The sequence below is a fragment of the Megalobrama amblycephala genome, linkage group LG14 (assembly GCF_018812025.1).
Source record: "Megalobrama amblycephala isolate DHTTF-2021 linkage group LG14, ASM1881202v1, whole genome shotgun sequence".
Taxonomy (NCBI): domain Eukaryota; kingdom Metazoa; phylum Chordata; class Actinopteri; order Cypriniformes; family Xenocyprididae; genus Megalobrama; species Megalobrama amblycephala.
The window spans coordinates 23,600,330-23,615,280 of record NC_063057.1 but is presented as its reverse complement, the minus strand read 5'-3'; the positions used below and the strand labels follow the sequence as shown (position 1 = coordinate 23,615,280).

The 14,951-nt window shown below is 35.0% G+C and overlaps 1 protein-coding gene across 2 annotated transcripts in view; it reads right to left on the bottom strand.

Annotated features, from left to right (window-relative positions):
- The window catches only part of LOC125244568 (NACHT, LRR and PYD domains-containing protein 12-like), a 34,145-nt gene extending 20,866 nt beyond the window's left edge, over positions 1 to 13,279 (bottom strand). Inside the window, exons 1-5 of one of the 2 annotated variants that reach the window (XM_048154656.1) lie at positions 12,637 to 13,279; positions 12,430 to 12,520; positions 6,637 to 6,716; positions 4,010 to 4,125; positions 1,968 to 2,246 (exon numbers count right to left, since the gene is read on the bottom strand). In XM_048154656.1, coding sequence (XP_048010613.1) covers positions 1,968 to 2,226 — 259 coding nt within the window. In that variant the 5' untranslated portion in view covers positions 2,227 to 2,246; positions 4,010 to 4,125; positions 6,637 to 6,716; positions 12,430 to 12,520; positions 12,637 to 13,279. The remainder of the gene's footprint in view (positions 1 to 1,967; positions 2,247 to 4,009; positions 4,126 to 6,636; positions 6,717 to 12,429; positions 12,521 to 12,636) is intronic. The other variant, XM_048154657.1, reaches the window with a different exon arrangement.
- Between the last annotated feature and the right edge of the window lie 1,672 nt (positions 13,280 to 14,951).

The following is a 14,951-nucleotide window of genomic DNA, read 5'->3' as shown; positions in this document are numbered from 1 at the left end:
GTCTGAGACGTAATCAGTCATAATTTTTACTCTGAATATAGTCATAAAATGCATCAATAATCACTCAAGTGTTACCATAGTCACTATGCAGGAACTACTAGTGATCAGGGCCATTATTTTAAAGTGAAAAACATATTTTTTCACTTTAAAATAATGGTCCAGATCACTAGTAGTTCTTGAAGAATGACTAGGTACTTGATTAATTAGTGATGCATTTTATGACCACGTTGAGAGTAAAAAAGGACAATCTTTAAGAACTACTAGTGATCTGGACCATTATTTTAAAGTGAAAAAGATGTTTTTCACTTTAAAATAATGGTCCTGATCACTAGTAGTTCCTGCATAGTGACTAGGTAACACTTGAGTAATTAATTATGCATTTCACGACCATGTTGAGAGTAAAAAAAGACAACTGCTCACATCTCAGACACTTTAATGTTGTGATTAGCAATTAATTAGTAATTCTTTATAATTTGTCATAGTTACCTATTAGTTCTTAATGATGCCAATCTCATTCTCTAATTATTGATTAGCTAATAAGGAACTATCTTCTAAATTTGATATTACTTACTGATTAGTTAAGCTTGTTTCTATATTAGTTAATAGTAGTAGCTGAAGTGTTAATGTAGAACTACTCATTAGTCCTGCATTACTTCCTGCATAGTTACTTATTAATGACGGACCATTATTCTAAAGTGTTACCAATAAAATTAATAAAGTAACATGTAGATGGAAATTTATAAAATTTCTGTAATAAACTGACATTTCCAGCTATTAAAATTGAAGGTAGTATGACAGTGTAATAACTCCATTTCATGTTGTTAAAATATTGATCTGTAACAACAGCAACATGTGTAATATAAATCTGGGTTGACCAACTAGAATAAATGGTAAAGTGTGTTTAATACTGTTCTATATATATATATACTGAAATGTGTTTAAATCAATGTTATTGTGTTTGATTATTGTGTAATTCTAATGGCAATTAAATCAATTGACAAGATTAATACATTAACATGTTATTTCAGTTGTCAAAATTTATTAAAGTAAACAATTATAAAATAAAATAAAAATCCATGAATTTGCAATCTTAAAATTTTTTGAAATGGGGATGGAAAATAGGTATGTGAAAAAGGTATGTGTAATGTAAATCCTTGTTGACCAATTAATGCAAACTAGGATAAATGCAGTAAAGTGTGTTTAATACTTTTCTATGTACTAAATTGTTGAAAAATATTAAAAAGAAAACAAGTATACATTTTTGGGACTCCATGAATTTGTAATCTTGAAAATGTTTGTGATGGGGATGGACCGATAGGGGGTGGGGGTCCATGAGAATGGTTTGAGATGTGATGGGGGTCCAGTACTCAAAAAAGGTTGAGAACCACTGTGTTACATGCACTATGACTATACACTGACTATCCTTAAGCTGACCACATATATGGTGATGGAAACACCTTGACTAATGCTGACTAGAATTCAGTTGGTTTCAGTTTTAAAATTTCTGAATAACTTTCTTTTTTCTAATTCCTTCCAGAACATTTATTAGATTAGCACCATTGGATGCAGATCAACTTCAAGTCAAGCTGACGGACATTATTAAAAGCTTTTTGATTAAATATTGACATCTAGCACACCAACCTAGACATGAGACTGTATTAGGTTTAGGTTAGGGTTATTGAGCCTTTGCATGTAGAAGTTGCTTGCAGAAGTTTTAATCAAGGGTTTTGACCATTACCATGTAACTGTTAGTAAAATCAGACACTGTTCTATTAGATATACTTGTATAAGATCTGCTGCTGATCTTCTTGTCCCTGCAATTGTTGCTTGCTGTTATATTTTCTAGTTTCCATGTACAGGCAGTGATTGTTATTTACCCCATATCTCTTCTCAATGAGCTCCAACAGCGGCACATGTCTTCATATTGCCTGTCAATTACATTACAGTCACAACAAATTAAACATTACCTTGCTTGTGTTTGTTCTCCAGATGCTCAGCCAGATTATTCTGGTTTATCTTCCTCAGGATCTCCACAGTGATCTTCACAGCTTCTTCAGGTCCAAAACACTCCACCATCTTATCCACGGTTTTTAACCTATCTGCATTCTCCATGTCAGACTTTGATATACTCTCATGATCATTCTTTAAGTACCACTGAAACGTCTTTAGATCATCTCCTCCCAGTTCATACATTGATTTCTTGAGCAGATCTTTAACAGACGCCATCGCCCCTCACTGGTTCACAGCTGCAGGACAAAAAGAAAAGATCTGAAGTAGTTTAATGCCTAACATGTGGACCTAAGCACTCAAATGTAATTTGGATTATGGAAAGAAGCTGTGATCGGATCAGGACTCAGTAAACTCATCCAAACTCATCTGTTAAAGTCATATAATGCTCCTTTTTACAAGATAATACAATAATCCAAGATAATGTGAGTCTCAGGTGTCCCATAGAATGTGTCTGTGAAGTTTCAGCTCAAAACACCCCTCAGATAAATTATGATATTTTATAAATGTTCATTTTTGAGTAGAAGCAAAAATATGTTTTTGTGTGCATCTTACAAAATACAAATGAGCTGCTTTTTTTCAGAAGTGGGCAGAGCCTTTACAGCTCATGCCACAGATACTATCTAGAGATGAACTCAAAGTGGAACATAAAGTGTCTGTTGCTGTGTTCACATCCAGAGAGGAGAATTGTGTGGGTGAGGGAAGGGTGGATGATACAACAGAGGAAAGATGAGAAGAAGAAAGAGGTCGTCTGAAGGTCGAGGGGTTGGTGGTGAACAAATGGGGAGTTGTAGAATAAAAGTAATGAAGAAATGATCGAAAATGTGCAGAGGTTTTACCAAAATGTTGTCTGTGATACAGTTGCGCGTGTAAATGGAGTCAAGTTGGTTGCCAGATTTGTGGGTACTTGTGGTGATGAGCAGATTGAGATCCAATGAGGCTAAAAGAAAGAGGAAGTCTGAAGCATAAGGCTTCTCTAGTTGAAATCGCCAAAAACTACAAGTGGACTGCCATCTGAATTTTGACAGGAATTGAGATTGTAGACTTTTTATATTAGAATGATGGTCTGTATCTTTAAGATCTAAGTACACTATGCATTATGGGACTGGATGTTAAGTGTATGAGGTGCAGAGAAAGAAGTAAAGTTGCCATCCAGAAAACTGTCGAGTGTGTCACTGATTTAATTCAGTAGAGCGTATGAGTGTCATCTGAATGCACTACGAACAGATATACAACATTGGCGACAAGGATGCGGCCTGGATGTCAGCACTGATTGCACGCGATGGTAAAGTCAGGTATTCCTGTGTTTGAGTGTTACAAAGATCCCGCAACTCTTGGTTTAAGATGGACAAGATGGCTGACATCGTTTGAACTTTATGCTGACGGCAAAGGACTTATAATCGAAGAGGATACCGCAGCGACAGTCCATCAGCGGCACAGGGCACTTCTTTTGCATCACGCTGGAACTGATGTTCAAGAAATATTGTCCACGTTGACAGATACGGGAGATGCTACAGATTATGACGCGGCCGTTGCAGCCTTGAATGCGTACTGTTGTGCTTTAGTCTTTCGCTCAACAGCGTCTGAGGAGGCGTGAAGAGAAGCACACAACAAAGCGAATCTGTTTCAGGAACTTTACTTTACTTATTAAACCACAACTTTACAAACAAACAGTGAACTAATCCCAGCGTGATGACGTCTGATTGGCTAATACAGAACTTATTATGAATACATGAAATAACTAACACAAACAACGTATTTTAATTAACTAACACTATAACACTACTTTGTGCTGCGAGTGAATATTGCTTATGCAAGACAGTCATTTTATAAACTCTCCTAAAACCCCGGCAAGACAATTCAACATTTCACAACACATCTCAGACAGGCAGCAAGAGAATGTGCATTCGCGGATGACATGAATAATCAAATCCGAGATTCTATCGTAGGGAAATGGACATCGACATACGTGCACTGTAAACTTTTGGAGGAAGGACCTAACCTCACACTTGATCGTGCGTTGAAGGTTGCCGCCCTCTGTGAATGGATAGAGGAACAGATGGGTGCATCATCAGTGAGTGACGCATCAAAACCTGACTCGGAGTCTGTGAATCGCATCTGGAAAAAGGGAGGAAAGATTAAAGGTGTCACAGTCACATGGACTTTCAGTTTGTTTGTTTGCATTGTCACGTGTTCCTTTGTTCTGTTTCCCGCCACTTTCAGTCACCATGGACACTCATTGGACCACGCCCCCTTGTTAACCTGTTTAGCTTGTTTGTGTCAGTGTATTTAAGTTCCTGTCTGTGTTCAGTTGTTTGTCGGGTCTTGTTTATACTTGGATGTGTTTGGTATATGCTCTAATCTGGATTCTGTGTTTCTCCCTGTGGATTATCTAGTAAAGACTTATTATACGTTACTCTTCCTCGTCGTGTGTTTGATATACCAGCATCCGTAACAGAAGGTAGATTTAAATTCATATATATATATATATATATATATATATATATATATATATATTTTTTTTTTTTACATTTTTGAGAATACAATACACAAAGCACACACACACATCTTCGTTAATCTAGAGTTTTTTTTTAATTTGACACAATTAAAAATTTCACTACATCTGCTCAAAAGCATTTTTTTAATCCATGATTAATATTGCTTTGCATAATGTGTGCTTATACAAACTGACAACCACAAGTGAATCACATTCATATATTTATTATGGACTAAAATTTTTTGTTTGCAATTTCAAGTTGGCTAAAATTAAGAAACCCTTAGAAAACAGTAAACATTTATTTACATGAGAGAGGAGAGTTAGTATTAGAAGAGGAGTAAATAGGACGCAGGTTAGAAGTAATGCGTGTCAACATTGCACTGCGCATGTGCCCCAGAGACCTCCTGAGTACGACTGAGAAAGTAGTCGGATTCAAGCGTTTACATGGTCGTTTTTTTGCTGTTGGATCGGATTAGAAAAGGAATAAACCACCCCTTCCAATCCGATCGAAATTTTATTCGGATCGAGCTCAATCGGATCGATTAAGGTGTTTACATGAATGTTTTTCAATCCGATTGAGCCGTCAATCCGATAACAAATGGATAATTTGGGTGCATGTAAACGTAGCTGTGGCATAGCAATCAGATGAAAGGGGGCCCTTGGTGTTGCTATAGCCCAAGGGCCCAATGTGTTCTTAATCCGGGCCTGGCCAAAGGTACTGAGCATACAGTATATACTATTACCTGTAAAATAATATATTCATTGTATATTGCTTGTGTGTTCGAAGACACTCGTAATTCATTTGTAATGTACTTAAATCACAAATAAAGTGTACTTATAACACAAAGTGTACTCATAACACAAATAAAGTATACTTATAACACAAATAAAATATACTTATAACACAAATTAAGTATATTTATAACATAAATTAAGTACACTTTAATATCACTAATCAAGCATGTAATTAGTCCTTACACAGGCATATACTTAAAGTTGTTCCAATGTAGCACACAAAAGTACACTAAATATACTTAAAGTTGTGTTTTAATACAACTTAATTACAACTAAAATATACTTAGTTCAAAATTAGTTGTTTCAAAATAGTACACTTTAGTTAACTTAATCATTAACACACTTGAAATATACTAATAATTAGTCTTGCTGCAAGTATACTTAGCATACTTTTTTTTCACTAGGGTTATTTTGCTATAAAGAACCACGATTGTCCCTTATTTTCCTGTTCTGAAGTTGGCAGCCCTACCTACATTTTGGATGGTCTGAGGGTGGATTATTAATAGCAAATTTTCATTTTTGTGTGTACTGTCCCTTTAAGATGGCTGAATATTGTTTATTAGTCATTGTCGTGAACATGAGGCGAGATTGTTTCGGGTCGGTGCAGCTCAACTTGCAAGTGCTGTATTCTGGCGTAGACGTGCCAGAGGGGGTTAGTGCTCGCATCAAACACACCACTACAAGTCAACTAACCATCGTAAGGACTTAGAAAACTATTTATGAAGGTAAAAAAAGTTACTTAGTTCTGCTTTAAAAGCACAGATCATGTTTTATGCATATTTTTCCAATCACATATTTCACAGATCTGCATTCAAAAGCAAACAAATTGTATGTATTTATGTTTTCTTTATTTTCGCAGTGGGATATTTGAGAGGTATTTCTAGATTTCTACAACACGGTTGTGTTCAACACTTCCAGTTAATTTCAGTGCTGCTGGTTTCAATGAATGACTCTGTTTTGAGTTCATCATATAGACAGAAGGAGGCAGTATTATATCAAAACTGTCTGCAAATGACAGGAAGATGATGAGCGATAGTTTCTCTCTCAAAGAGATCAGAGTGCATGATAAGAAATACTGTTTGAGGAATCACAGACTCACTAATAAACACAATGCAATAGAGAAAACAGTGATTTCACAGCATGTGACAACAATATCTGCCTTCTGTGATTCACTTACCAAGACACACTTGATCATCTGTTCGATCGTGACATGAGGAACTCAAATAAAATCATCAGTATGACTTCAGCACAGCTTTAAAGTCTCAGAAGCACAAAGTTACACATCATAACACACACACACACACACACACACAACTAAAGAAAGATGAAACACTCACCTCAGATAATATTTGTAGATCTTCTTTTCTCCTCCTCTGAACTGTCGTGTTGGACAAGAGTGCGGAAACTTCTTTCACTTCTACAAAACAAGTCAAACTGGTTTTCAGTAAGAGACGTAAGAAGAAAAAAAAAAAGATGTCAACATACACTCAGTCTTGTCAATATATATTATTAGAACACTATTTGAATCTTACAATCAGTGGCAAGTTTTCAAACCACAATGAGCATTTCCCAAATCGCTTTTTCTGATTTGCTCTAATCCATTTTTTTGCTTTATAACTTTTGCATTACCAAAGTAGCACAGTTTGCAATATCAATCACCAACACTTTTTTTATGAGTGTCAGTGACTTATTTTTCTTGTTTTTTAGGTAACCGATCACGGATTCAGCAGCGCTCAGGGTTAATCTTATCCTTAGGATAGAGAAGATAACATTGCCATCTGGAATACCAGAATCCTTGGAGGAGTCGCACTCAGCTGTCAAGCATGCTTTAAATATTACAGATGATATCAGTCTTCAGTATATGGATTCAGATTTTGAGAATTTTTTACTCTTCACTCCTCAAATCAAATACAGCACAAATCCACTATAAAGGTTGTGACTGTCGCACCAATAGTTCTTTCTTTGTTTCCACCCAACAAAAGCTTTACTGACAGTGATATCACAGAGCAGTGCCAGTGCCTGAAGTCAACTACCTCCCAACTTACCCAGTGGGTGAAGATGAGAAGACTTTGTAAAAAGAGAGAGAAGAGCTGGTCTCAGAATTGGAAAAAAAAGAACAAAGAATATATGATAAAGGAAAAGATGAACAAAACATTTGCACATTGACGACATGAAATCATTAATCAATGTCCAAGTGTGAAAGACATAAAGGAATGATGGCCAGCCCTGTTTCAACCTTCTCAAGAGAGTTGCTAGTCATGTTTAGAGACATAATGTATCTAAAGTCTCTTCTGTAAACCGTTTCTTAAATTAATTTCTGTCATTCCATATTTCAGTTGACTGCAGAATTTCAGAGAATAACCACCGTGCAGCTGGCACCTAAATTTATGTCCTCATTGGATCTTCACATTCTTAAGCTGCTGACACTGTTTCGTGCCAAAGGAGGAGCACTTGGACAAAGACTGAAAACTGAGATGGAACTACTGAAGGTAAAGTTTATAATGAAGCATGCAAGCCATTTGTTTACAATTTATTCTATGTAAGGCTGAGAGGAATCAGTTAAAGCAAGGGTCTCAAACTCAATTGGCTGGGGGCTGTTTCTGTGATTGACACTGTGATGGCCCTCCTGATTCATAACGCTCCGATGCTTCCTGAAGCAGTGTTTTGAAATCGGCCATCACTAAATAAGTCATTATTTTGTTTTTTTGGCGCACCAAAAATATTCTCGTGGCTTTATAATATTAATATTGAACCACTGTACTCACATGAACTGATTTAAATATGTTTTTAGTACATTAATGGATCTTGAGAGAGGAAATGTCATTGCTGGCTACGCAGGCCTCACTGAGCCATCGGATTTCATCAAAAATATCTTAATTTGTGTTCTGAAGATTAACGAAGGTCTTACGGGTGTGGAACGACATGAGGGTGAGTAATAAATGACAGAAATTTCTTTTTTGGGTGAACTAACCTTTTAATTAAGTACTCACCCTAATGTCGTCTCAAACCTGCAAGACCTTTGTTCATCTTCAGAACACAAATTAAGATATTTTTAATAAAATCCTAGGGTATCTAATCCACACATAGGCAGCAATGACATTGCACCTATTAAGGTCCAGAAAGGTACTAAAGACATTGTTAAAACCGTCAACGTGACTGCAGTGGTTCAACCTTAATGTCATGTAGTGACATGAATATTTTTTGTACTTAAAAACAAAACAAAAATAATGACTTTATTTAACAATTTGTCTGTCTCCTGTCATACTGCTATGCTATTTTCGTTGCAGAGCTTCAGTGTTTATGTCTGAACGTGGGCTCAGTATTGGCCGGCTCCAGTACTGAGCCACCATTCGGATATAAACACTGAAGCTCTGCAATGTAAAAAAAATAGCAGTATGACAGGAGACAGACAAATTTGTTAAATAAAGTCATTATTTTTGTTTTGTTTTTGTGCACAAAAAGTATTATTGTCGCTTCAAGAGACAGTCCAAAGGGCACTGGAATTGTTATCGAGGGTGTGTTCCCAGAGCTTGCTGTGTCCTTCTTGGTTTGACCTATGCATTGATTCTCCATTATTCCAGGCATCTAAAGTATACCTTGGAGGTATTTCAGAAACTTCTCCTGGAGCTGGATGCTTCAAAGCTGTCACTCAGGTCTAAACTGCTGTTTTAAAATAAGCTTGCTGCTTCAAATCTGTTGTAAGTCCAGTTGCAAAAGTTTACACTGCCGTTTAATTAAGTCCAGTTGTTTAAATCGCTACGCTGTTTCAAAATGAGATTATTAGTATATTTTCTGTAGTTCGATGTTGCTGAAAAAGAAGTCACTTTTTTTGCGTGTGTGTTCAGAAAACATGGAAACCTTGTTTATATATCTATTTTATTTTAAACAATGCAACTGCATTGTGTATTTAAAACAGTTTGTGCCTAAAAATAGAACACAAAAAGAGATAAAAAAAATGCACTTTTTGCACTCATCCTGTGTGAATTGACATGCCTTAAAATGTAATTGGAAAAAAGATGCAGTTCTGTTGGTACAGAATAGTGAATGTTCACACTGAGAATACTAATAAATGCTATTTTTGTGACTTGTTGGCAATAAAAGGAGTTTGAAATTCATCTTTGATGTCTGTCTTATTCATACCTGCAATCAGATTTAATTAAATTCATTTAATTAATCCACTCATTAAAAATAATAATACCAACTTAATTTTGTGTTAAATCAAAACAATTCAATTCACAACATTCAACAATTCACTAGCATAGTGGGGGGTTTTGTCCAAGGAAACCATTATTTTTGTTTAAATCTTACTAAATTATTTTGTGTGATATTTGCAGTTACTCATTTTGAATGGATGATTTGTAAGGAGCTCATTTGATTAATTCTAACTCAATTCTTAAGTGTTGTTGAATTTAATTAATAACATTGCTTGTAATCTGTTGCCACAATTTTATTGAGTAGATATATGCAGGGCTTGATATTAACACCCGCCAACCTGCCAAATGCGGGTTGATTTCCATTCTGGCGGGTAAGACAGTCACTCCCACAAGCCACTTTGGCGGGTTGAATATAATTTCAGCCTACAGCCTAATCAAAGGTAGCAAAGCTTACACAAAATTACAATTCAATCACAATTCGTAATCGATGAACGTGCAGCAGTTAGTGAAAGCAGAAGCGCTCTCTCTCTTGCGCACTATCAGTTATTCTTGCGCCTGAATAGTCAAATACACGCACACACAGATGTCTAAATGTCCATCGTGTGGAGTATTTCCCATGAATACAGTCAGTTATGGCTTAAGTGTACGTAAACAGGTGGGTAATAACTGGATATGTGTCAGTATATTACGTACATGCATTCAGCAGCCCAATTAAATACCTGTCTGTCATTAATGTAAATCAAACAGTTAAATAAATGAATACAAGTTAAATAAACCTACTGTATCTGAAAAATTGTTTAGTTGACTATTGTGTTGGTAATTAGCTTTTTTTTTCATTTTGTAGCCTAACAAAAATAACTTTAAACAAATAAAATGATAAAATTTCTCATATTATGGTCATATTGCCCACCCATACATACCAGCTGATATACCATGTAGTTTTGATAAGGGTGGTCAATCTGCATCTGAAAGATTGAAAACTTTTTAAATCTAGCTAAATCAAGTAAAATGACTCAAAATCAAGTAATTTTAGCATGTCAAAGGCAACTTTAATCATATAAAATGTAATTTCCCAACAGCAAAATTGTGGCCAGTGAAAGAGCTGAATAGTGAAAGCACAATAATCTGCGCAAGAGACGCTGTTTCCCAGGCTGAATTGTGTGTGCGTGCTTCAAAACAGACGCATATAGATGAATTACACTTTGGGCTTCGGGTGCACGTCCAAACGATCAAATACACACAAAAAATATTTCTAAATACAGAAGAGAGATCGCCAAATAAATTCTGGCCAAAAAAAAAAAAAAACACACAAAACAGAAGTGTGAGGGAATGGGAGTCAGTTTTCTGGGATTGGGACGGACAGGATTTTCCCCGTGTTTTTTTTGTGGGATTGGGACGAGAGAGGTTTGAAAATCCAGAAGTATACTTCTAAGTTTTCTTTGAGTTAACATAACATCATACTTACAGTTTATTATTTATATATTATTTTTGCACTTTAAGTATACTAGTCGCTTTACATTCGTTAACTCTTCATGGCTTCAACATTTTTTTTACTTTTTAACATTATGTAGTTTTGATTTTTGTATAATGTTGATGCTGAACGTTGATTACATTTGCGTGAGCAATCTTCCAGCGCTTGTTTCTGCTGCTTCTCCTGTGTTTTGATCTGGAGATTCTGCTCTATTTCAGAACAAGTGTAATAGCACCCCCTACTGTATAACAGTGAAAGCATGGATAGCTAGAAAATTCAGTCAGGGGTGGGGAAAGAGTAGATTTGTAAAGTAAATTCCTATGTGGATTAGCCTACACAAAAACTCAGATACTCAGAATTATGAACATCTGTTTTTATTTTATAAATACTTTATAAATATACTCAAGTATATTTAAATGCAATTTTAAGTATATTTTTGAGAAGTACATAAAAATTTGACTGAAAGTATATTTTATTTTTAGTTTAGAAGAAGTATACTAATAGTACACTTCAATAAACTTCTTTTTCATAAGGGATGACCGAAAAGGTTTTTTTTTTTCATTAAAGTAGTGGATTTATCTCGTTTTCTTCAGATAAACGCCTCTAATCTTCATAGGTTTTCAGCACAGATCATGTGTTTTATTATGCATATTTTTCCAATCACACATTTCACAGATCTGCATTCAAAAGCAATCAAATTGTATGTATTTATGTTTTCTTTATATTCGCAGTGGGATATTTGAGAGGTATTTCTATATTTCTACAACACTGTTGTGTTCAACACTTCCAGTTAATTTCAGTGCTGCTGGTTTCAATGAATGACTCTGTTTTGAGTTCATCATATAGACAGAAGGAGGCAGTATTATATCAAAACTGTCTGCAAATGACAGGAAGATGATGAGCAATAGTTTCTCTCTCAAAGAGATCAGAGCGCATGATAAGAAATACTGTTTGAGGAATCACAGACTCACTAATAAACACAACAGAGAAAACAGTGAATTCACAGCATGTGACAACAATATCTGCCTTCTGTGATTCACTTACCAAGACACACTTGATCATCTGTTTGATCGTGACTAAATGAGAAACTCAAATAAAATCATCAGTATGACTTCAGCACACCATTAAAGTCTCAGAAGTGACCAATGACACATCATAACACACACACACACACACACACACGTTAGTTTTGCTATTTAGTGAGGACATTGCATAGACTTCCATTGATTTTATATCAGGTCAATGATATTTTCTATCACCTAACCCAACCCCTACTCCTAAACCTACCCATCACAGAAACATGTGACCATCATTAGATTGAAATAAAAACTTATTTTGGTTGATTTATATGTCTTTTAAAATAGCGAGGACCAGTCAACCGTCCTCACTAGGAGGTTGTGAAAGTTTTTCAGAATATAAGTGAGGACATTTGGTCCTCACAAGTATAGCCAAAACAAATAGGCTATACACACACATAAACAACTAAAGAAAGATGAAACACTCACCTCAGATAATGTATATCGTCCTTTTTACTCCTCTGAACTGTCATGTTGAACTGAAATTTCTTTCACTTTCTTTTACGTACAGGAAGTGAAACTGTTTTTCAGGAAGACACATCAGAAGAAAGAGAGTCAGACGTCAGCACACACACACACACACTCAGTTCTCTGTCACTGTATGTATTTGCTTGAATATTTTTAAATACTACATACATTTGCTATTTGATGATCCCAATCAGCGACACGTTTTCAATCATGACACCATTTTCCTCCCGCTGGATTCACAGATTTACTGCTGTAATCCACTGAAGCTTTAGGGCTAGATCGGTTAGTTCCCACACCATTATCAGATCGCTGGAAGAGCGAGTGATGCATACAGTGAGCAAGAAGCAATAGTGTTGAAATGTTAAAGTCACAGTACGCCAGCAGGAGGCGGCCATTTTGCATTGAGTTGGTAATGGAACTGCGCGCTCTGGGCTGCGGGAGATCCAGCTGCAGACCCGCATTTCACATTTCTGTTCATATAATATGCATAAGATATCATGATGTACAAAGAGGATTTTTAATTACCATGTTAATGGGTGATACAAACTATGATTTGTTAGTCCATAAGGCATGAACTAAAAACTGTGAACAAATACTTTTAACCATATAATTTTGAAAATATATAAATAAATGTGTAACCATATCTGTAATAAAATGTCTCCCTTGACTGTATGTGATATTTCTGTTTCATGTTGTGAACTTGTGACAAATATTATAAAGACACGAAGGTATGAGCACTTAATGTCAAAATACAGGCCTACATGTATGTAATCATTGAAAATCCATTTAACAACAGAAGGTGTATACGGTGAGTGTATGATATTTCTGTCATGATGTGGTGAACAAATTTATACTTATATATTTATATTAAGTGTTTATCTGCTATAGGCTATTGAATCTCTTTGTGTCTTTCACATTTATAATTAAAAATTGTCATAGGCCTAATATAATTGTCAAAGACATTTATCATGTTAATATTAAATAAATATTAATTAATAAAACTTATTTCATTTTCAGGGATGAAAAGTTTTTTAAACAATTATTTGTTGTTTGCTTGTTTTTATTTTATTGTGAGCAGTTTAAATATGTTTTAAACCTACTAATTTAGAAATGTTTTTTAAATATCCTATTTGTTTTCATATAGAGAAATACATGTTTCACTTGTTAAAGGCTTTTTTTTTTAAAGTTTTATTTTTATTTGACATTAAATAGCCTACATTACATAATGTACGTTATTATTTGTAACAATTTGAACATGAAGGAAATAATACGGTCATATACAGTCAAATGGGAAACACTTTACATGTTACACATTTATTAATGTGTTTGAATTAATACAACGTGTATACAAAACGTGTATAGTTGTAGTATCATTGAAGTAAACAATTAACTTAAGTGTTTGTATCTATAAACATTAAATCTTCTCAAACTCTGTCCTCAGTATTATTTCCTCCACATTCCAAATAATACTTATCACATATAGTCAAATGGGAAACACTTTACAACACACATTAATATTTTTTTTTAATAAAAACGGCGTAAGTATAAACTACTGATACTGTTTGTATCATTCACTGACATTAAGCATAGGCTGTTTTAAATTTTTGATCTTTTTACATCACGATATCTTATGCATATTGTTGTTAAATATTGTAGACACTGATCCGATCAAAATCCATGTTAAAACAACTTATATTTAACAAAAGCAATATGACTGTTAAGCCCCGCCCCTCACTTCCTGTTCTGTGGCTGCGGTTCTGAAAGTGTGGTGCTGTGGGTCTGCAGCTGGATACTATTGCTTTGTTCTTCTCTTGGATTTAGCAGGAATGGGCTCTTGGCAGATGATCCTGGATTTGAACACCTCCACCATCACAAGATTGTTTGTCCCTTTTACCTCGTGGCCATAGTTGGACTTGTCGACGTTTGACTGTCTTCTTTATTTTTTATTTCATTATATTTTCCCCTAGTAGCCTACCTTGTAATAAATTCATATTTTGCAACTGTAAAAATATTGATGATCGCTAAAACTGTAACAAATAGTATTAATGAGAAACTAATTAAAAGAACATGAGGCTTAAATTATGTACGTGTGCTGTCAGTGTCTGAAAGAAACAGTTCGGTTCGAACTCAGAATAAATGAGCAAAAACTGTACCTTTACAACAGCTTGTCACTGGGGCAGTACCCTTAAAGACATCTTTGTACCTTATTTACCCCTGAAATGTGCATATTAGTACCTTAGAGTAGCAATACATACCTTAAGGTACTAATACGAACCTTTTATGATATTTTAAGCCTTTATTGTCTGGCTTTGTTTCATGACTGCATTACCACTTCGGGTGTGTATTATTTTTCTAATAATTTATTTCAAGACATTTGTCACACTGTGAATTATTTCCAAGATGAAACTGTAATATTTCACAGTGAATTACATTATTATCCCTTCACAAGATTTAGCTGTGATATTTTACAATACCGTATTAAG